General features: G+C 18.7%; 2 protein-coding genes across 2 annotated transcripts; both read right to left on the bottom strand.

The window, feature by feature from the left end:
• Positions 1-1,003: 1,003 nt before the first annotated feature.
• PADL01_0801400 (glutamate dehydrogenase, putative) lies at positions 1,004-5,170 on the bottom strand (the record flags this gene model as incomplete). The annotated part of the gene is made up of 1 exon (XM_028681349.1): positions 1,004-5,170. The coding sequence occupies one exon, from the start codon at positions 5,168-5,170 to the stop codon at positions 1,004-1,006; it is 4,167 nt and encodes a 1,388-aa protein (XP_028537735.1).
• A 3,321-nt stretch (positions 5,171-8,491) lies between these two features.
• Positions 8,492-20,610, bottom strand: PADL01_0801300 (conserved Plasmodium protein, unknown function; the record flags this gene model as incomplete). Its single annotated transcript, XM_028681347.1, has 2 exons — positions 8,492-13,830; positions 13,926-20,610. 2 exons carry the CDS (start codon positions 20,608-20,610, stop codon positions 8,492-8,494), a joined length of 12,024 nt encoding a protein of 4,007 aa, XP_028537734.1.
• Positions 20,611-24,195: the final 3,585 nt, after the last annotated feature.

Raw genomic sequence — 24,195 nt, 5'->3', positions numbered from 1 at the left:
TATTTTATTTTATTTTTTTTTTTTTTTGTTATATTCACTTTTTTATTTTTATGTTTTTGTTATAAGACCGTTGTTGGTATATATATCAAATTTATGTTTTACATATTATTCGTCTATATGTTGGATGAGAAAACATATCAATATGAAAAAAAGTTCATTTGATATATGAATAAAAATATATACATATATATAATATATATATGTATATGTGTGTGCCCATTTTTTTTTTTTTTTATTTTTATTTTATATTTTTTAGTTCTTTTTGTTGTATAAATAAAAAAAAAAAAAAAAAAAAAAAAACATAGACACTATAATATATAAATATATATTTACATTTTTATATATGAACGTTTAATACACCTATGTGTATTATTATAATTGTTGGTAAAAATGAAATATTAGTCCTATATTCAGGAGTCAAATTATTCAAGTTGATAATTAAATATATATATATATATATATATATATATATATATATATGTATGTATGTTTATTTATTTATTAATTTTACCAATTCGACATAAGTTCAATATATTAATTAAAAGTTATAAAAGAAAAAAGAAATATGTACAACATAAAGAGTATATATATATATATATATATATATTTTTTTTTTAATTATCTATATGATTATATATACATATATACCATATATTTATTATTATATATTAAAATGTAATAATCAAAATACACACACATGAAGTAGAATTATAATTGTTCTTATAAATTTTTATTCACAATATAGTGTACTTTGTCTTAAGAGTAAGAAAATAGTTAGCTAGCTGTGAGGCCTAAAACACTAATAAAATATATATGTTCTTAATTAAAATCCAAGGATAAAAATATAATATATAAAAAAAATTAATACATTATATAAATGAATAAATATATACATATATATATATATTATATATATGATCACCATTTTGGTGTACTACAATATAATCTTCCTAATTTATTATTTTTTATTATTTTTTTTTTTTTTTTTTTTATTTTTTATTTTTTATGCACTTTCGCTCTGTAATTTCCTTATGTATTCAAAAAAATTAAATGCTGATAAGTCATTCAAAAACTGCTGTGAATAATAATAATTTGATGCTAATGAAGAAGCGAAAAGAGATTTTATATATACATAAGGTACCCTCTCTAAAATTTGCTCAAATGTTACAATGTTTAATAACGTTGGTGGTATAACATCTTCTAATACTTTTTTTAATAATTTATAATCTCTACATAATGTATCAGATGAGAGTATATCTTTTTTAAGTTCACTAATTTTATTTGATAAGATATTAATTGCTTTAGATATAGGTGTTTTGGTTCTTCTGGTTTCTTTCCATAATGATTCAAATTCTAACTCACAATAATGTGTGATTTTTTTTTGTATTTCTTTTACATAAGCTTTATAAAACTCAGAAACGTCATGATCCATCATATTATTGATCTTAATATTATTGTGAATATCATTGTGAATATCATTGTGAATATCATTGTTATTATCATTGTGAACATCCTTATTTTCTACACATGTTTTGATATTTTTATTTTTTTCATCATCGTCCTCTAAATTTTCCATAGATCCCCTTTTAAATGATAAAGAATGATTCATTCTCTGATTCTGATGAACAAAATTAATTTCATTTTCATCCACTTGAAGAATATCACTATCAGGTGAACACATATAATCAATATATTGCTTATCATCCAATACAAGACCAGCTAAAACTTCTAAACTACTTGATATAACACCACCTTTATTTGTAGCTGCATCTTTAAACAATATTACATTTTTACTTTCTAATATATTTCTTGCATCATCTGATATAAATACATTAGCTCCTTCTACAATATATTTATATATACATTCTCCATTTTTGATTATATTATGTACATTAAATATATTAATAGAATGTGGTCTACCACCACATGGATTAAATAATTCACATTTGTTTAATGGGTTCAAGAAAAATGTATTTCTAAAATCTAAACCACTTCTAACTTTAGTTCCTAAAATATCTACATTATGATCTTCAATAGATATTTTAAAACCATCTTTTGAAAAATATTTTTCATTATATAATGTACAACATGTTATAGCTTTACTTTTATCTTTATTATTTCTTTTTTTTGCTAATCTTATTAATTCTTCTTTATTTAATCCTTCTTTATCATATAAAACACCTGATCCATCAATAATAGATATAATTTTAGTTTTAGATTGTAAAATAGCATTACTTCCTAAATCACCATCTGGACCTCCAACAACAGATCTACTAATACTTTCTTCTTTAATATTTAATTTTTCACATAATTTTGATATATAAGTTTCTATACCTAGTGTTGTCATACCATACATGTCATGAGGAACACCTCCATTCTTTCTTAATTTTCCAGTTGAAAATGTCTTCCAATAAGGATATCTTCTTTTTTTTGCAATTATACAAGCCCAATCCATTAATTGATCAGAACCTGTATTTTCATCGGGACCTAAAAATATTAAATCTTCTTCTTCATTCATTTTTTCTTGTAATATCATTTTTCTACTCTTCTTCACATTATTTAATACACATCCTGAGGAATTGTATCTTTCTTCAGTTCGAATAATATTATTACTATTATTATTATTGTTATTATTATTACTATTACTATTATTACTATTTGTATTATCATTTGTATTATTATTTGTATTATTATTTGTATTATTTCCTTCCAACTTACATTTCGAACTCATAATTTTCTGTACAGCATCTTCGGTTGTTCCATTGACATAATTATAATTACCATTCATCATATTATCATCCCTTTTTCCATTTTCTTCATTTTTGTCATTTCTTTTATTATTTCCATTCTCTCTGTTTTTGTCTAACTCATCTGCCTTTTGTTCATGCATATTAATATTACTACTTGAATTACTCACACTTTTATTATTCACAGAATTATTCAAATTGTATGTATCATACATATTAGAAAGATTAGTATTATTTGTGCCATATGACATAGTCATATTAAGATGTTCTACTTCTCTTCCTACCATATTTTCCTTCAACCTTACAACATTGTCAAAAGAAGTTGTTGTGTTGTTTATTACATCTTTAGTAGAATGAACTGATATAGATGATGCACTTTCTTCATTTAAATCTTCATTTATCAATAAATCCAATATAGAATTCACATAAGAATAGAAAGATAAATTTTTAATATATTTTGTATTAGCAACATTACATACATCTGCATCTAATAAAATGATTCCTTTACTTCCACCTTCGGGTATATCCTTATTCTTAAAATTCTGAGTGTATGCAAGATTATATGCCTCATCAAATAAATTATCTGAATTATGCATATAAGAATTGACATTGTTAGATATAACAATACGAACACCTCCTCTAGATATCTTACTAAATCTTATATGAAATCCAATAAAATGCAAACCCAATATCATAATAATAGAATATGGTTGTGCTTCATATATAGAATCTTTTAATAAGGCACCATCAAAAGCTACAGCTAAACTTATTTTGTGCGTTAAAAAAAAATTTGTTTTTAAGGCATATTTTTCAAACATATAAAAATATTGTAATATTTTTTTATCATGGTTATCTTCTATTTCATCAATGATATCTTTACTATCTTTATTATGATGATAATAATAATTGGGAGAGTCACATGATCCTGATAAAAATGAATTTAAAGAAACAGCAGAAGATGTAGAAGAAGCTAGAGATGATAAAGTACCATGATGACCATCATTCATATTATTATTTGAATAATACTCTTTTAACATATCACTTGAATTCTTCATAATACTCTCATCATATATCATCTCAGTTGATTTATTTCTTTGATGATTCAATTTTTTCTCAAAATTTGAAAACAACATCTTTATAGTTCTAACATTACTCTGAGCACATCTTAATATTTCTTCTTTTGTATATTTTGAACTCTTCAACTTTTCTTTTATAATATAAAAATCATTAAGAACAGATGATGGAGATGTTGATGATGAACCAGTACTAGAATCCATCATATTGTTATTAAAATTCCTTAGATTTAATGCATGCTCTACATTTTTATAACTAGATAATGTGTTCGTCGAAAAAAAGGTTATAAACTTAATCATCATAAAAAGATATGCTGATTCTTCTGCTGTAAATGTTCTCTTTACAGATAATTGAATAAACCTTGAATCATTAAATAAACATAATGTTTTCAATGATTTTACAACTTTATATATTTTATCTTTTAAATCTAATTTCTGCTTTGCTTGTTCATGTTCATTCATAATAACTTTTACATTTAAAATTATTAACAGCACACCATTTTTTAAAGGTTCTACATATTTAGAATAAGAAAAACATCTATGCATATTTAAACAATCACCTATTAAAGAAAATATAGAAGATATCACATTACTTCTTTTAACAGCTATTGTTAATGTAAAAGTACTTGATGATGTTTCATAATAATGTGTTTGTAAGAACTGACCAGTTAAATCATATAATACAGCTTTATTCAATTCATAATATATCTGTTCACTTCTTGTACCTTTAATGTAATTATAAAAATTAACATCCATTAATTTTTTTAAATCAGTTTCATTCTCTTTTATTATATCATCATTGTATGTTGGTAACTCTAAAATGTATGTTCTTAAAGGCTCTTGATACGTATGCTCTTTATCAAATACAGAATGTACTGATCTAAAACTTTTTAATCTATAACAATCTTTTGACATATCAGAAAAATTGAAATATTTCTCTTCGATTTTTTTCTCCATCTTATAATTTAATCTTGTTTTATTATCATCAGCAAATACTCTAGTTATTATAAATATCACATTGTCATGAGTCTCTTCAAACGTAGGAAAATATTTATCACTAGAATACTGCTCATTAATCTTAGCCGTTATAATACATACAACAACTTTACTGATCAACTCTGGACTTGTCTCTTCAAAATGAAACTTGTTAAATCCTAACTTGTTAAAATAAAAATCGATGCTATAATTTATTAAATGATCTGAAAATAAATTATAACTCCTCAACAATTCTTTTGTCTGTTCATATTTTTCTTTCCATGTTATACTGTTATTAGAAAAATGTTCGCTACCGAATCCGCACTCGATGTTACTGGGAGAGAAGCTTAAAGCCGACCTTCTATCAATATCCATGATCATACAATTTAATATAAATTGGTATATATATATATATATATATGTAAATATTTATATAAATATATATATATATATATATATATATATATATATATATATTTATATATATTTATATAGGTTAATTTTTTTTTTTTTTTTTTTTTTGGAAAAGATGGGGTGGGGGGAGTAAGTAGATGAAAAATTAGGTGCACAAAGATAACGATATAAACAAATAAATAAAAATAAAAGTTTCTTCTTTGGTTTTAAGCAAATAATAAATAAAAAAAAAAATAAATAAATCAATGTATATTATTATATATGTAATATCTATTTACTTATGCATTTTGATCATTAACATATATTTGTATATAAGTATTTTTTTTGTTAAATTGGTTCATCTATATTTTTTTATGTACATATAATGATGACAATTTTTTCTTTACAAAATAATTATAGGAATATAAATAATCCCTTTGCCAAAAAAAAAAAAAAAAAAAAAAAAAATATATATATATATATCTATATATATATAATATATATATAATATAATGTATATTTTAGAGTAACATACAAGTTGTATTATATATATATATATATATATATATGTATATCTTTTTATGTACAAGTGCAAAAAAAAAAAAAAGCAAAAATAGAATATAAAATAAAATAAAATTAAATTAAATTCCTTTATATGTCATAAATAATTGAAGAAAAAAAAGCTTTTCTCCATTATTTTATATTTCTATAGTTTATTGTGTAAACATTTTCAAAACTATAAATAATATTATTATAATTATATAGAATTCCTCATTTTGAATTGATGTTTCTAATTTTATATATTTTATAAAGATGTATATAATATATTTTGTTATATATATAATTTTAAGTATAACATACAAAAATGAAATATATATAATATAATATATATATATAAATTTTTTTATTTTACTAAAAATAAAAGAAAAAGAGAAATTTTTATAACATATGTTTTATTTATATATATATAATAAACGTATTATATGTATATATAAAATTGGATGTGGGTGGAAAATATAAACTTCAAAAAAAATAAAGTATATATAAATATAAATATATAAATATATATATATATAATATATAAGTTATATGGGGTACATGAAAAAAAAAAACAAAGGAAGATAAAAAAAAAAATATATTTCACATCATTTTTTTATTATGTTATGTAAAACATCTTATTTACTAGTAATAATATAATATTTCTCTAAGCTACTTTTACTCTTCACAAGTACATTTATTAATGAAATGTATAGAATATATTGGAAAATTTTGAGGGCTTGGGTTTTTTTTGATTTTTATAGGGAAAAAAAAAAAATTATAAATATATTAAAAATTTATATATATTATATTATATATATATATGTTATAATATATATAAAATAATTTTATTTGATTTTATTTATAAATATGTAAATTAAATATAATATATTAAATATGTATAATATATATATTATATATATATTTATTTATATGTAGGCTGAAGTTTTCTAGTATTTGCATGTATGCAATATTTAATATATTTTAATCATTTCTATATTATTATTTATATATATATATATATATATTATATATATTATATTTATATTATATTAATATATCATATTTTTCCATTATGTTTTTTGTTTAAATAGATCAATCTATGAATTTCTTAAAAAATTAAAAAAATTATAGTTTAATATAAATATATAAGTATTTTTTTTTGAACTACTTATAATAATTCATTTTATATTATATTTACAAATAAGTGTTTTGTTTATATATAATAAGTCCTTGTATACTTGTAATACTATATAATATTATATTATATGATCTATAATTTTTTTTTTTTTTTTTTTTACCTGCATTTGTCATGTAAATATATATTTTTTTTTATAACTTTGGCTTTTTTTTTTTTTTTTTTTTTTTTTTTTTTCCTATCATTTTATAGCTGTATTTGAGATATAATATTTTTTGATCCTCATATTAAATGTATATGTATTTATATATATATATATTATATATTTTATATGTATATATATTTATTTTAATTATTATATATATTTTTTTTTATATAATAGACAATTATGTGAATATTTGGTATGTACTTTTATTTTTGTTTTTGTATTTATATGGAAAGTTATAGTTAATATATATATAAAAAAAAAAAAAAATCAAAAAGAGGACCATAATATATAACAAATCATTTCTTCTAAAGTTTTATAATCTTTGTAATGTGTGTATTTTTTTTATTTATATTAATAGAATATATTATAATAAATAAATTTATTTTTATATTATTTGTTCCTTAAAAATAAAAAGGATATGTATTTTTTTTTTTTTTAAAACATTATAAGTATCATACCAAATTTTGGTATATAATATATGTTAATATAAAACAGTTAAGAAATATTTCTTAATATTTTTTTGGAAAATTTCAAAAGATTAACATGTATATTTAACATTTATAAGATATAATATATATATATGTAATATTTTTATATTTCCTTTTTGAATGAAAATTTGTTGGTATTTTAATTTTTTATACATAACAAAGGAGTACAAATTTATCAGTTCTTTTAAAAAGTTTTATGTATAAATAAGCAAAACAAAATATTAAAATATAAATATTTGTGTAACTCGAATATGAACAAACTTTTCTTTTTTTTTTTTTTTTTTTTTTAAATGGTGAAAAATATATGTAACTAAACAAATTTAAAAACAAACAAATAATTCTACAACTTTATGAAAAATTAAAATATTATAAATATATATATGTTTATATATATATATATATATATATATATATATATATATATATATGTATTTATAAGAAAGGTACAATATATATTATAATACAAATAAATAAAAGAAAACAAAAATTTTAACTAATTTTTATAAACATATATAAAGAAAAAAAAATTAAAATATTTATATAATATGATTAATAAGAATTATAAAAATGGGAAAAAACAAAAAAAAAAATAATAAAATAAATAATTTCATAAGGAATGAAAATGTACATATCATTTTTAATGGATATCCCCAATATTTAATTGGTGTTATATAAATAAATATATATATATATATATATATATATATGTGTTCCCATCCTTATATGTTTAATTATTATTGTCTTTTTTTTTCTTCTTTTTTGTGTATATTGATAAATTATTATATTCCTCATCCTGAGCTAAAGAATTGTCTGTTATATTATATTGGATATCAGTATGCAACTTATTTATTAAATTATTTTGAATAAGATTACAATTAAACATGTCGTTGTCATTATTGTTTTTTCCATATTCTTTTGTTTTAAAGTGATATTCATTTTTTTTTATCGTTGTCACAAGTTGACTTGGAAGGATCATTATTAATATTATTATTATGAATCATATTAGTATTACTCATATTATTTATATTAACATAATTTTTTATATATTTTTTATATTTACCTTTATTTGTATATATGTCTTTATTATTATTTATTTGATGATTCATTTGTGTTTTCATATTTAATGTAATTATATCATGATCCGTCTTTATGAATCCTATAGAGTTATCCTTTTCACGAACATTATTAATATGATTATTATTATTAATATGATTATTATTATTAATATGATTATTATTATTAATATGATTATTATTATTAATATGATTATTATTATTAATATTATTAATATTTTCAATATTATCAATATTATCAATATTATCATTATTATCAATATTATCAATATTATCAATATTATCAATATTTGTTTCCTCGTCAGTTAATAATGTGTCCTTATTATCCATATTTATATTGTTAATCCTTTTTGCTTTTTTCATAAATACATTTGTAATATGTTTCTTACCTTTATTATTTATATGTTGTATTTCATTCTTCTGATTAGAATAAGTAATATTTAGAAGGTCTAAATCAAATACATTTGTCTTTTCTGAATCACTACAACTCTTATTATTATGATCATCTTTATTATCTTTGACGTTTCCTATTTTTGATATTGCTCCTACTTTCTTAAATTGCTTATATATATCTAATAAATTATCATCAAACGTTTTATTATTTTTTTTATTTAATAAACTGTTATGATGATTATTAATATTTGCATTTGTTTCTTGTGTGGGTAATAATACATTACTTTGGCTTCTTGTCAAATTAATTTTTTCCCAAAAATTTTTATTATCTGTTAATATTTTTAATATCTTCTCATATTCATAAATATTATTATAACAATTATTATTTTCACCATCATTATTATTACGATTATCATTATGATTATCATTATGATTATCATTTATTTTGTCTCCTATTGTTATATCAGAGGTACTATAACTTTTTTTATTTTTTGTAGGAACTGATTTAATGGATACATCTGTATATATATGAGAATTGAGAGATTGAGAACCAACCAATTTTGTGTGCATATCACCTGAGATGTTAGCATCAGTATATTTTTTGTTTTCTTTATTTTGTGTAGTAAAAATACCTTTTTTTAATGTTTCTTGTAGATTATGAAGAATGTTATTGTTTTTATGTGGATATACTTGTTTTTTCATATTTAAAGCTTTTAATAGATAACTATTTTTATTTTGATCACATTTTATATTATGATTTACTTTTTCTTTGTTAAGAAAACAACTTAAAATATTTGAATTTTCTTTATCTTCAAAAGAAGATGAAGGTGAATAATTATGTGGCATAAAGATATGTTTATTCTTTTCATAATTCATAAGAATACTATCATTTATTAATTTTATTTTTGATTTATCTATATCACTTTTTTGTTTATTTTTTCTTCTTCTTCTTCGTCTTCTTTTATTATTATTATTATCATCATTTTTATCATTATCATCATCATTTTTATCATTATTATTTTGTCTCTCTTCAATTGTATTATTTATATCTTTATCCAGTTTATTTATTATATTATTATCGTTGACATTATTTATATATTTTTCTTCACCACTGTTTATATTTTCTTTCATTTTTGAAGTATCTTTCATATCTGAATTGTCGTTGATTATATTTTGATTAATATCCAAATTAATTTCAACAGGTAAGTTTAATTTGTTTAATATATTTTGTGATTCATTAATATTTTGTATATCTTTCATATTGTTATCATTTATTAAGTAATTGTTATTTTTTTGTTTTTTTCTTAAGTTATATTTTAAATCTGATGGATATGAGTTCATATCGTTTTTTATATTTTCTACAGATGGAAATAATTTTCTTTTTCTTTTTTTTTGAAAATTGTTTGAAGGTATATTAGTAAGTGAATTTCTTTCTTCACATTTATTTAGGTCTACAAAATTTTGATTAGAATTTTTAAATATATTGCTATTAATAAGATTATCACATGTATTGTTATTTGTAATATTATCGTATGCATTGCCATTTATATTATTATCACATGTATTGCCATTTGTAATATTATCGTATTTATTTCCATTTATATTATTATCACATATATTGTCATCTTTATTCATATTTACATTATTATTTTCTTTTTTCATATTGAGCAGGATAGACAAGAACTGATCTTTATTTTTACTTTGACTTAAACTTTTAATAAGTAGATTTACATATGGTTCTTTAGTAGCATGATAATTTTCTGTGTTTTTTTTTTTGAACATACAATTTTGATGTATTGTATTTTTTTTTTTTCTTCTTCTTTTTTTTTTTTCCACATTAGTAATATCATTTATTAATATATTATTATGAGAAGATTGGTTTAAATTATATTCAGGTTCATTATTTATAATAGCAACATTTTTTTGTATTAATTTTATATGTTCATTATTTTTTATGTTTTTCATATTTTTTTTTAGATATAATTTTTTTTCTATGTGTACATTTTGATCATATGTTTTATTTGTACTTTTTTTTGTTTCTTTATTTTTTAAAATTTTCATGAAGTTTTTTTTTTTCATATTACTATTACATTTGTCTATACATATATTATTATTATTATCATCACCATCATCATTGTTTATATATTTTTTATTTATATTATCTTGATTATTTCTATTCAGTGTATCACTTGTCATATTTATATTATTCATACTGTTAATATTTAAAAATGTTGGCTTGTTGTAATTATCATATAACACTTCTTTATTTATTATTGTCCTTTCTGGGTCTACATATTTATTTTCTTGTCTTCTATAAAATATTTTTTTCTGTGCATCATCATAATAATAATTATTATTATCATCATCATAATATTTATTATTATTATTATTATCATCATAATATTTATTATTATTATTATTATTATCATCGTGTTTTTTTTTTGTTTCACCAGAAAGCTTTGGAAAGAAACCCCTTCCACTCATATTATCAGATTGTATATTTCGATATAATATTTTATAATAATTTTCTAATAATTCATTTTCTATAGAATGATGTTTATTTTCTTTTTGTGCATCTGCATGTAATTTTTCTTTTAATTTATTATGTTGAAGATATAGGTTATATAAAAGTTCTAATTTATTATTATTATAATTTAATAAATCCTTATTACTATTTTTTTTTTCATTTAATATATTTAAATCAGGTGGATAAGTTTGTTTTCTTATAGAGCTCTGGTCTTTAGGTATCTTATTCTTATATGTGTTCTTATCGTTTGTCATATGATCAATTTGTAAAATATTATGATGCTGCGTATGCTTTTTAGGTGGGGCGTAAAATTCTGTATTTTTATAATATGGTATATTACTATGAGGAATAAAATTATTTTTTATATCATCCATATGATTTATTTTTTTCATATTATCAGATTTATCGTTTCTATTTTGCGTGTGTACCCTTTTTTCAGTTCTTCTATTTGAATCATATGGTAATCCTAATTCATGTTCTTTCATCTGAAGAATATTTTCATTATACTCATTATTTAATATATCTTGTTTTAAATATTTGTCTACATCTACATCTACCTTTTCTGTATTAAAATATGTTATATTACTTGCAGAGGTACATAAGGATTCTTCAGTGTGTATATTTTTTTTTTCATTTTTTTTGTTAATATTGCATGTCATATTTCTATTTATATGTGAGAGATAGGGGTCTCTAGAAGAAACAGATGAAGACCAAAATTTTTTTGAAAAATCAGATATTTCTATAGAATTGGAAGAGCTATTATTATTATTACTACTGTTTGTATCACTACTGTTGATATCAGCACCATTAATATTATCACCTGTAGTATTTCTATTAATATTTATATACGTTTGTGTTTCTAAAGGCACACTACCATTTTTTAAACAAGACCGATTGTGTATTAATCTTTTTTTTTCTTTTCTGATTTGTTTATAATAGTTTGATAATAATCTACATATTAATGAATTGTTATATTTGTGTGTATATTTTTTTTCATCAGTATCATAAAACATACTTTTTTGATATATAGGATATTTTCTTTGTTCTTGTGTATTATAATATGTATTATTAATGTTATTATTCTTATCTATGTCACAAAATAAATTGTTATTATAAAAATTGTTGTATTTACATATATTATTATATTTATTGATTATATCATTATCAGAATCTATATTTAATTGTTTAGGATTATAAGAATTAGAGTTTCTTTGAATATTCTTATTATATATATGTGTATCATATTTATTGTTTGTATTAATATGAGTGATTCGATTATATTCGGTTTGATAAATATTTTTATTTTTATCTTCAAATAAACTTTTAAAAAACAAAATATCTTTATTAGATAAAAAAGAATTGTCTATATGTATATCTTTATATATGTCTCTACATTTTTCATTATATATTATTTCTTTCATTTTATCGTATGGTATATCATGTATCATATCAGATATTTCTTCTTCATTTTTTTCATAATTTATATGTTCATAATTAATTTTGTTTTTTATTTTATCATTCATATTAGGTTTTGATTTTTCTTGTATTACATTTTGTAAGGGCTGATATATTTTGACATCTGTAAGATACTCATCTGTCTGATCCCAATATTTATTATTTTTTTTTTCATAAGAATCGATTTGTTTATTCGATGCATTAGATATATATAAGTCATTCCTCATTGGATGTAACATAAGATTTTTATTGTGTCTATATTTTATATTATGTGTAGGATATATAAAATTTTGTTTTGTATTGTTTATTTTTTCTATATAATAATTTTCATATGTATTGCCTACAGATGGATATAATGAATTGTATGAAATATCATTGTGATAATCATAAGAAGGATATGTGTGTTTATATTTGTTCATAATATATTTGTATAAATGTTCATTTATAAAATTAAGATAATGTTTTCTTAAGAGTGTAAAGAACTGGTCATTATTATTTCCTTTATTTTTATAATATTTTAATAAAGTGCTAATATTTGTATGTATGTTATCACTTAATGTATCTATGGAGAGTCTATTTATATTATGATTATTATAATTGAATGTATTGTCAATAAGATTATTTTCGATATAATCATTTTTTGTTTTTTTATCCATATAATTATTTTGAATAATATCATTTATTAGGTTATCATTTTTTATATTATTATCACTTGTGTTATTATTATTTATATAATTTTTTATAATATAATTTATTATATTATCATGTATTATATCATTATTTATAATTTGTTTTTTTTCTTTTTCTTTTTCTTTTTCTTTTTCTTTTTCTTTTTTTTTTTTTTTTTTCTCTTTTTTTTTTTTTTTCTGTCAAGTTTATATATGTTGTTTATATTATGTGTGTCGCTTGTGACATTACTATAAGGATCATCAGAATGATCGATAATTTGATTATTCCAATATTTGTTAGTGTCCATAAAAATATCTTGCACGATATTATTATTGTAGTAGTTGTTGCTGTTATTATTATTGTAGTAGTTGTTATTATTATTGTAGTAGTTGCTGTTGTTATTATTACTATTGTTACTGTTCGATATTGAATCACTTAGAGTTATTATATTTTGTTGTTTCCTTTTTGTTTTTTTATTATTTTTAAAAATAAGTTTATTTGTTTTTATATTAGGTTGAGTATTTCTATTTTTGATTCCATGATAATTATGAATGGTTCCATGCATATATTGATGTTCATAACAATATAAGATTTCATGTCTGCTTGTTTTAGAATAATTGGGCCATGATAAAAAATTATAAGCACAATTAAGATGAATAAAATTATAACAGTTATATATACTACATTTAAGAGATGGGAAATTAAATAAGCATATAGAGCATTTTTTATGATATAGATGATTAAATAATATAGTTAAATTAAAATATCTATTTCCATATATATGATTGAAAGTATAATTATTAAAATAAAGACATTCTTTATGACATGTATATTTAACATTCTTACCGTTACGATGTTTTAATTTTATTATTCCTATAAAATATTTATTTATACTTTGTGTTTCATTACAGAATATGCATCTTATATTATTAAACCACATATCATATTCTTTTTTATTTAATCCTATCATTTCATCATCATATATATAGATAAAACAGTTTGTATATATATTATTTATTATGGTTTCTTTAGAATTATTTGGTTTATATTTATATAATAAAGACGACTTTACATCATCATCATAATCAATTTTATGAATATTATGAATATTATGAATATTATGAATATTATGAATATTATGAATATTATAAATATTATAAATATTATATATATTATTATTATTATTGTTGTTATAAAAACATTTGGTTAGCTTATCCATATATATTATTTTATTAAGACGTTCAATGATTCTATATGCTTCTCTTTTTCCACTCAGATAAGAATTTACTAAAGAATTACATTCACTATGATATGTATGTTCACCTGCAAATAATAATCTCTTAATAGGGAATGACAAGATATCTTTATCTATTATCAAGCTTTTTTTTTTTAAATAAGAAATGTTTCCTCTAAAAAAATAATTATTATTCCAATCATAAAAATATATCTTTTCAATTTTAAGACCTGGAAGCATTATATTAAGAAAGTGTCTGCACATTTTCTTAATGTTTTGCGATTGATCACAATAGGGGTTATAACTAGGATAATCATTATATGTAATATTATTATTATTGATGATATTATTATTTTTTTTATTTTTTTTTTTATTTATTTTTTTATTTTTTTTTTTATTTTTTTTCCTACTTAATATATTACTCTTTAAATATAAAGCTATCACAGGATGAGAACTATAAAATATGATATGACTAAATGGATTATTTATTGTTACATCACTATTATATGAAAGAAAAATTTTATTTTTATCAATTAAATTTTCATTCTTTAAATATTTTATTAATTTACTTTCTTTATTGTATGTTATTTCTTTTTTCCATTTTTTTGAAGGTAGTCTAAAAATATTTTTTTTAATATTATTAATTTTTTGTATTTTTATTTCTTTACAATTATTTTCATTATTATCACTCATTGAATTTATAACAACATTTGTCTCTTTTGTTTCAGTGTTGTTGAATAATTCTTGATTATTCATACTATAATTATATGATACTTGTTTAATAATGTTATTACTATTATTATTGTCATTTTTTTTATTATTATTTTTTTCGAGAAAGCAATCGAATATATTTATATAATTATTATTAGGTATATCTGCATTATTTGTATTATGAGTTATTTCTTTTTTATTTTTAATGATATAAGATGAGTTTCTTTCAGGTGATGTGGTTATATTATCTTCATCGCATATATCTTCTTCATTGTGATAAAATAATTTATTTTTTATTTTATTTGGAACGTCTATATATTTTTCTTCCTTGTTTTTTTTAAAATCATTCATTGAAAGGAAATCAGAGATATTATTATGATTGTTTGTATTATTATTATTATTTTCATTAATTTTTATATTTCTACGTTGAGTTTTCTTTTCACCATCATCATTACTACTACAACTATGATTATGACTATGACTATGACTATAACTATTATTATTATTTTTATTTTTATTGTTGATGTTGTCCTTTTTAATGTTTTCTTTATGTCTTTCAAATCCAAATGAATAATCCTCTTGTGTAGATAACTTATTTCTTTTAGAAACATTTAATGGATGAGCTAATATATTATCATATTCATAATATTTATTTTGGTCTTTTTTTTTAAGGTATCCTTTTCTTTTTTTATCATGTGTTATTTTATCATTATTAAAATATAAAACAACATTTTGATGTGAATTAAGAAAAGGTTCTTTTAATTTTACAATTATTTTATTATTTTTTGTTACACCTAATCTTTTTATACTATTAATTTTCCATTCAGGTAGCTTAGGAATAAATTCGATCAATCCTGTGTTTTTATCATTATGATTTTTTCTATTATTTTTTTTGTTATTTTTTTTGTTATTTTTTTTGTTATTTTTTTTGTTATTTTTTTTGTTATTTTTTTCATTTTCTATATATATATTACCTAATTCATTCACATTCTTACAATTTATTATATTATCTATCTTTTTATGTTGAGATTCCTCACAAGAGTAATTATCTGTATCATCCTTTTTTCTTTTTTTATATTTGATATAATTTTCTTCAGAATAATAATTATATAAACCGTTGTTCTTAAGATTATATTTATAACTCTGAAGATTCGTATTTTTTTTTTTTATGCATGTGTGTTTATTTTCATATGGTTTATTTTGTTCATCGCTAGTTATATTATGGAAAGAATAATTATGATGATAAGAACTTGACTCTACATTGTTAAGATAATTCATATTATTATGACTTATATTTTTATCCTTTTGCATATCTGTTTCATTCATATTATTATTTTCCTTTTCGCTTGTTGTTAATTCAATATTATCTATTAAATAATCACTTATATTATCTGAATTATTCATATATATTGTATTTTTTTTAAAAAATAATTTCTCATTATTTTGTAGAATATTTTTGTTATTTTCCTCATGATAATTATTAGGATCTTTTTTCTTCTTATGTATTTTTTTCATAAAAATGTTTTCATCTTTATTTATATCATTATTTATATCATTATTTATATCATTATTTTTATTTATATGTATTTCTTTATTTATATCATTATTTTTATTTTTATTTATATTTATTTCTTTATTTATATTATTTTGTATTTCCTTTTTCTTTTGATGATTATATTGAATATCATACGTTTCTTTTTTTTTCTTTTTATTTTTTTTTTTTCTTTTGTCTTTTTTTGTATGAAAAAATCTAACACTATCCTTTAAAACACCTATAGGAACTGTTAGAATACAATAATCATATAATTTAGAATCTATATGATTTTTAAAAGATAATTTGATATGATCATTATAAGAATATATTTTATTAACAATTTTATTTTTCTCTATGTTTACATTTTCTTTTAATGTCTTAATAATTTCATTTATCTCAAGAGGACAACAGATATTTTTATATATATCCAAAAAGTTTATATTATAAAAAATATATTGAATTGATAAAGAATTAATATCTAGACCTAAATATGTTTGAATATAATATATATATAATTGTATATATATATATTTATAATTATTTTCTTTTTTCATTTTTTTTATTTCATATTTAATTGCTTCACCTAATGATGTATATATTAATTTCTTTTTATTTTTTATATTATTCTTAACATGTTTCATATGAAATAAATGTTCATATGAATATCTTAATTTTTTTATTACTCTAAAAAATTCATTTCGAAGTTGATATTTATAAATCTTCCTATCCTTATAATATATATATTGTTTATATAAATGTTTATTTACATTATCACAATATATATTTTTTTTTAAACAAAAATTAATTAGAGGATTTTTTCGATGTATAAACAAATCAACTTGACCTATATAACTTTTATCTACTTCATTAGAATAAAAAAATTTACCACCTATTCGATTGCATGCTTCATAAATTGTTACATCTATATCATTATTTTTTAATATATATGCAGCAGACAAACCAGCCATACCTGCACCTACAATTGCAACTTTTATTCTCTTCTTTTTATCATCCTTTATTGTATTTATATGATGTATAATATCGTCATTATTATTGACTCCCTCTTCTATATCTGATTTTCTTTTTAGAAGGAACATATTTTCTTCCTTATAAACAAATAGATTTTCTTGATTGTGTTCAGATATGTCAATGGTATTATTGTATGAATCCATTTTATTATTACAATCATAATCTTCATAAACAGACTCACAACTTGAATGATAATATGAACAACCATCTTCTACATCACTCATACTAGTTTGTTTCATAATGGAATTTTTATATATGTCTGGTTTATTACTACATTGATTTGTTTTCCTTTTTGAATTTGTATTTGTAAGGGTATTATATGTAAGAGTATTATATGTATGAGTATTATTTGTATGAATATTATTTGTATGAATATTATTTGTATGAATATTATTTGTATGAATATTATTCATTTCGATGTAAGATTCTTCATCATATTTTGTTTGCTTATTATTTATATGAGTATTATTCGTACTATATATATTTTGTTCCTTCCTATATGATCTATCGGTATTTAGAATATCATTATTTTCTTGAACACATTTGAAATGAATATTATGTGTATGATCATAACTTTCATTTTTATTTATTTTGTCTTTTTGATCTTGATATATTGAAAGAATATCATCATATACTTTGTCTAAATTAAAGTGTTCGTTTATGTTTTCATCTTCTTCGTCTTTTTCTTCTTCATCTTCATCTTTTTCTTCATCTTCATCTTCATCTTTTTCTTCATCTTCATATTTTTCTTCATCTTCATCTTTTTCTTCTTCATCTTCTCTTCCTTCCATTGAAAGCACATCATCTATCTCTTTCTCTTTACTACTTAAAAAATTCAAAACATCTGAATTGTTTGAATAAAAACATGAGAGTTCATTATTGGCTATATTAAAAACACCAGATTCATTATCATTGCAACTTGAGGTGGTACCATGTCTTGTTTTTTTTTGATGACACTGATTATATTTGTTTACATGATCGATATCTGAACATATAGATCTGATAGAGTTGAATCTTTTGCACGTTTCTTTTGTTTCAAGATCTTTAGTATGTTGTATATAATCATTTTTAAAAAGACTGTTGTTAGAAGTATTCATATGGTTTTGAAAATTTTTAGTATTGCTATTATTAGTATGATGAATTTTATTAAAATAATAATTATTATAATTATTATTATAATTATTATTATAATTATTATCATGATTGGAATATATCTTTTGAATTTGTTCATCTTCTTTAATATTTTCTGTTTCAATTTTTGGTTCACTTGTATGATCAGATACATTTTGTTTATTAGAATAACTTTCACGTGGTTTATTATGATCCTTCTCATTCATATTTTTATTATCATTCACATTTTTATTATCATTCACATTTTTATTATCATTCACATTTTTATTATCATTCACATTTTTATTATCATTCACATTTTTATTATCATTCACATTTTTATTATCATTCATATATTTATTATCATTTTCATTTTTATTATCATCCCCATTTTTACTTTCATTTTTTTTTTTATTTTCCTTTTTTTTTTTTTTTTCCTTTTCATCTTCCTCTTCATCACTGTCTTCATATGAATATTCTTTGTTCTTCCTATTATTACTACTATCACTGTCTTCTCCTCCAAAATCATTGTTATTGTTATTACGTTTATTGAGGCTTGAATTCATTCCAGAGTCATTGTTATAATTCATTTCCTTATTCATATAAGTATTATTATAATTCCTTGTATTTTCATTATCATTTTGTTTATTACTATTATTTTGATGTGTATTTTTTTTCATATTATTATCATAATTTTTATATTTTAGAGAGTTTCCAGGTATATCAATAACATTGTTATATTTTATTGAATATGTTTCTTCTGAAATGATCATGTTATTTGATACATTCTGTAAATGGCAATTTGTTTGAACATTTTGAACATTTTGAATATTTTGAATATTTTGAATATTTTGAATATTTTGAATATTTTGAATATTTTTGTTTTGATTTTTTTTTGTAGAGGAAGTATATATAGATTTACTTCCTTTGTCTGTTATAAAAGAAGAACATTTTTTTATTTTTCTGTGCTCCTGTTTATGAATAGAAGCATTATTAAAAATTGTAGTTTGAAAAATATTTCTTTGAATAATAATTTTATTTTTATGAATTTGTTGTCTTGTGAGGTTAAAATTTTTTTTATATATTGTGGGCTTATTTGTTATTTTAAAAATATCGTTATTAGTTTTTTTAATTTTTCCTAGTCCTTTTATATATTTAATTATTGATTCTTGTTTATATTCTTTTATTTGATTAGAATGATTTGTTTTGTTTATTTGTTGCAAAATTCTTAATGATTTTATGAGTTCTCTCTTTTTTTTTTTCTCTCTCTTTCTTCGACGTCTCTTTTTCTCCTTTTGGCATAGACCACGATTCATTTTGATTATACAAATAATAATAGAGATTATTTTAAAAAATATGGATAATAATAAATATGTTTAATATGGAAAGTTTTTTTTTTTTTTAAAATGATATATAAAAAAAAAAAATATAAATAAATAAATATATATATATATCATAAGTGTGTTGTTTCTTTTTTTTTCAAAAAATGTAGGCTTAAATATTTACACACAAATATAGATACATAAATGGATACATAAATAGATGCATATATATATATATATATATGTGTATGTATATATATGTGAATATTTTTATATTTTTATTTAATAAATAGAATTTATATAAATATATATTTATTTTAAAAGCTTTTATATATTTATTAAAAATAAAAAAAAAAAAAGGTGCTTATAAAATTTCATGCATTTTACAACATTATATATATAAAATGATCTTATAGGATCATATGTTGTGTTCTTATATATATATATAGGAACAAGAAAATATATATTTTATGTTACAAATTATTTAATTATATTTGATCATTCAAATAATAAAATATTAAATATTTATTCTTAATAAATATAACTCTTAAGTATATGTATATATGTATATATATATATATATATATATATATAATATTTCATATATGTAGAAAAAAAAAAAGTATTAGGCACGCAGTTTTAATATAGAAATATGCACACATATATAATATATATATTAATATGTAATATATTTTTTTCTCTTTTTTTTTTTTTTTTTTTTTTTTTTTCGGTTTAAGTATGTATTATTTCTAATTTTAATAAGGGTCAAAAAATAAAAGAAATGAAAATAAAAATAAAGGTAAATTGATTCGAATTAAAAATATTAATTATTATATATATATATATCTATATATATATTTTTATATAAATACAAACATATATTATATATATTATATATATATAATGTATATACATAAAAATATTAAGGCCTATAACATATACATATCACAATTTTAATTATCTTTTAAATTTTCTTCACGTTTTATAATTATAGAAATAAAATATATACATATATATAAATATATATATATATATATATATATATATATATGAATGTAATATTAAAATTTTTTATATTGTCTTTCTCTCTATATATTTAAAAAACTGTCTGAACGAAAATATATATATTTTATCAAAGCATACGTAATAAAATTTACCATATATTTTTTTATTAACAAAATTTAATAATTAAAAAATGAAAATATAAAAAGATTTAATCTAATCTAATCTAATCTAATGTAATATATAATTTTTTTTTTTTTTTTTTTTTTTTTTTTTTTTTTTTTCTTAGTTATATTATTTTATATACACCTATATACATGTAGCATAATTTTTGTATATACATATATAAAATAAATATTTAATAAATTATTCTAATAAATATGAATAAAAATATAATACATATAAATCTATATGTAATATATATATATATATAATAATTATATGACAAATTTTAATCAAGGTTCTTAAATAAATAATTTTTCTTTTAATACAAGAGTAAAAATAAATAATAAAATACCATACTCATAATATATATATATATATATATGTTATTATCTAATAAGTGTATTTTTTTTTTTTTTTTTTTTTTTTCTTTTAAATATTTTATTTATTTAAATAATTATTATTAAATATAGGAAAAAAATAAGAATTTTTTTTTTATTTTTTTTTCAAATATTTTGTATGCTCTCATATTCTTTCTATATAAAAAAAATATGTTTTATTTATTATTTCTTTATATATATATATGTATGTATATATATATATATTTAATATTTCTCTTATTTTCCTGTTTTTCTTATTTAAGAAAAATATATTCACATAAAGCATAATAATATAATATTTATAAAATAAAAAAAATAATAAGGAAATAAAAAAAATTATATTATAAATTAATTATTTAATTTTTTTTCTTTTTTTTTTTTAATTTTCTATAAGTAAATAAATAAATATATATATACATATAAATATATTTATTCATTTATATATATAATAATAATAATAATACTTAGATATACTTAGTAAAAGATAATAAAATAAGGGGGGGAGTCAAAATTATGATGTTTTTTTTTTTTATATGTTTTAATTTATTTTTATTTTAAGTATACACCAAATTGTATAACTCTAAAAAAAGAATATATTATTATAACCGAATATATATATATATATATATATATATATTTATTTATTTAATAAATACCTTAAATTTATTTATAAAATACATGTAAATAAATAATTATATTATATTATTTTATTTTTTTGTTATATATAAATATGTACATAATTTGGTAATTATAATATATATAAGTACACAACATTATAAATAATACATGTAACAAAAAAAAAAAAAAAAAAAAAAAATATATTATATATATATAATATTTTTAGATCACATATTTTTAAAAACATATATATATATATATATTATAACTTTATATATATATATATTATACATATCTTATTTTTCTTTTCTTTTTTATTTTTTTTTAAGTGATTCTATTTATTTTTGATGCATGCCAAAAAATAAAAAAAAAAATAAAATTGTGTACAGCACTAGATGTTTATTAAAAGGGTTAATATTATTCGTATGAGAGAAAAGAAGAAGAAAAAAAAAAAAAAAAGGAAGGAAGCATAAGAAAAATATTAATAAAATAAAAAAATAGAGAAGAATATTACAAAAAAAAAAAAATTGTCCATTTATATAAAATGCTTTTATCAGAACAAAAAAAAAAATAAAATATACAAACATAAATATAAATATGAATATAAATATATATGTAATATATATATATATTATATATATATAGGTATACATTCATATAATTTAAAAAAAATATATATATGCTATAAATAATGTATGGAAAAAAATTGTAATATAACTGAAAAAAAAAATGCCTATTTCGTTTTTATATTATATGTACATTTATAAATTAAATGGATAGATATAATAAAAATATACAGACATAAATATAAAATAAATATTAATGTATCAAATATTTTTAAGATCTTTTTTTTTTTTTTACAGCATTATGAGAATTTTGTTTCTTTTTAAAAGTACAAAAATTGTTACACATAATGCAAATAAATAAATAAATATATATATATATATATATAATATGTGAAGGGGGAAAAAAAGAAATAGGTTCATATATACACATGTAAATACATCCATACATATATAATTAAAATGAAGAGAAAAATTATATTGAACAAATATTTCTTCTAACAATTTTTTTTTTTCTTTAAACATTTGTATGTATTTATTAATACATATATCTGTGACACTCCCCATATGTCATAAGTGTAAAATATAGGGTATATATATATATATATATATATATATAATATATTATTACAAAAAAAAACACATAAAAAAATATGTAGAGTATATACCTCTATAAGGAATAAAAATTAGGAAGACCTAAAAAAATTATCACATATTAAAAAAAAAAACAATCATGCAAATATTTTTCTTTTCTGTTATATATAAAATATGATAGCTTTTATAGCTATTTTGGAAAAAAAAAAAAAAAAAAAAAAAAAAAAAAAAAAAACCATCACGTAAATAAGTGTACACAT

This window comes from Plasmodium sp. gorilla clade G2 (assembly GCF_900097015.1).
Source record: "Plasmodium sp. gorilla clade G2 genome assembly, chromosome: 8".
NCBI lineage: Eukaryota > Apicomplexa > Aconoidasida > Haemosporida > Plasmodiidae > Plasmodium > Plasmodium adleri (nom. inval.).
Note: the sequence above shows the minus strand (reverse complement) of the source record. Positions and strands in the feature narration are given on the sequence as shown.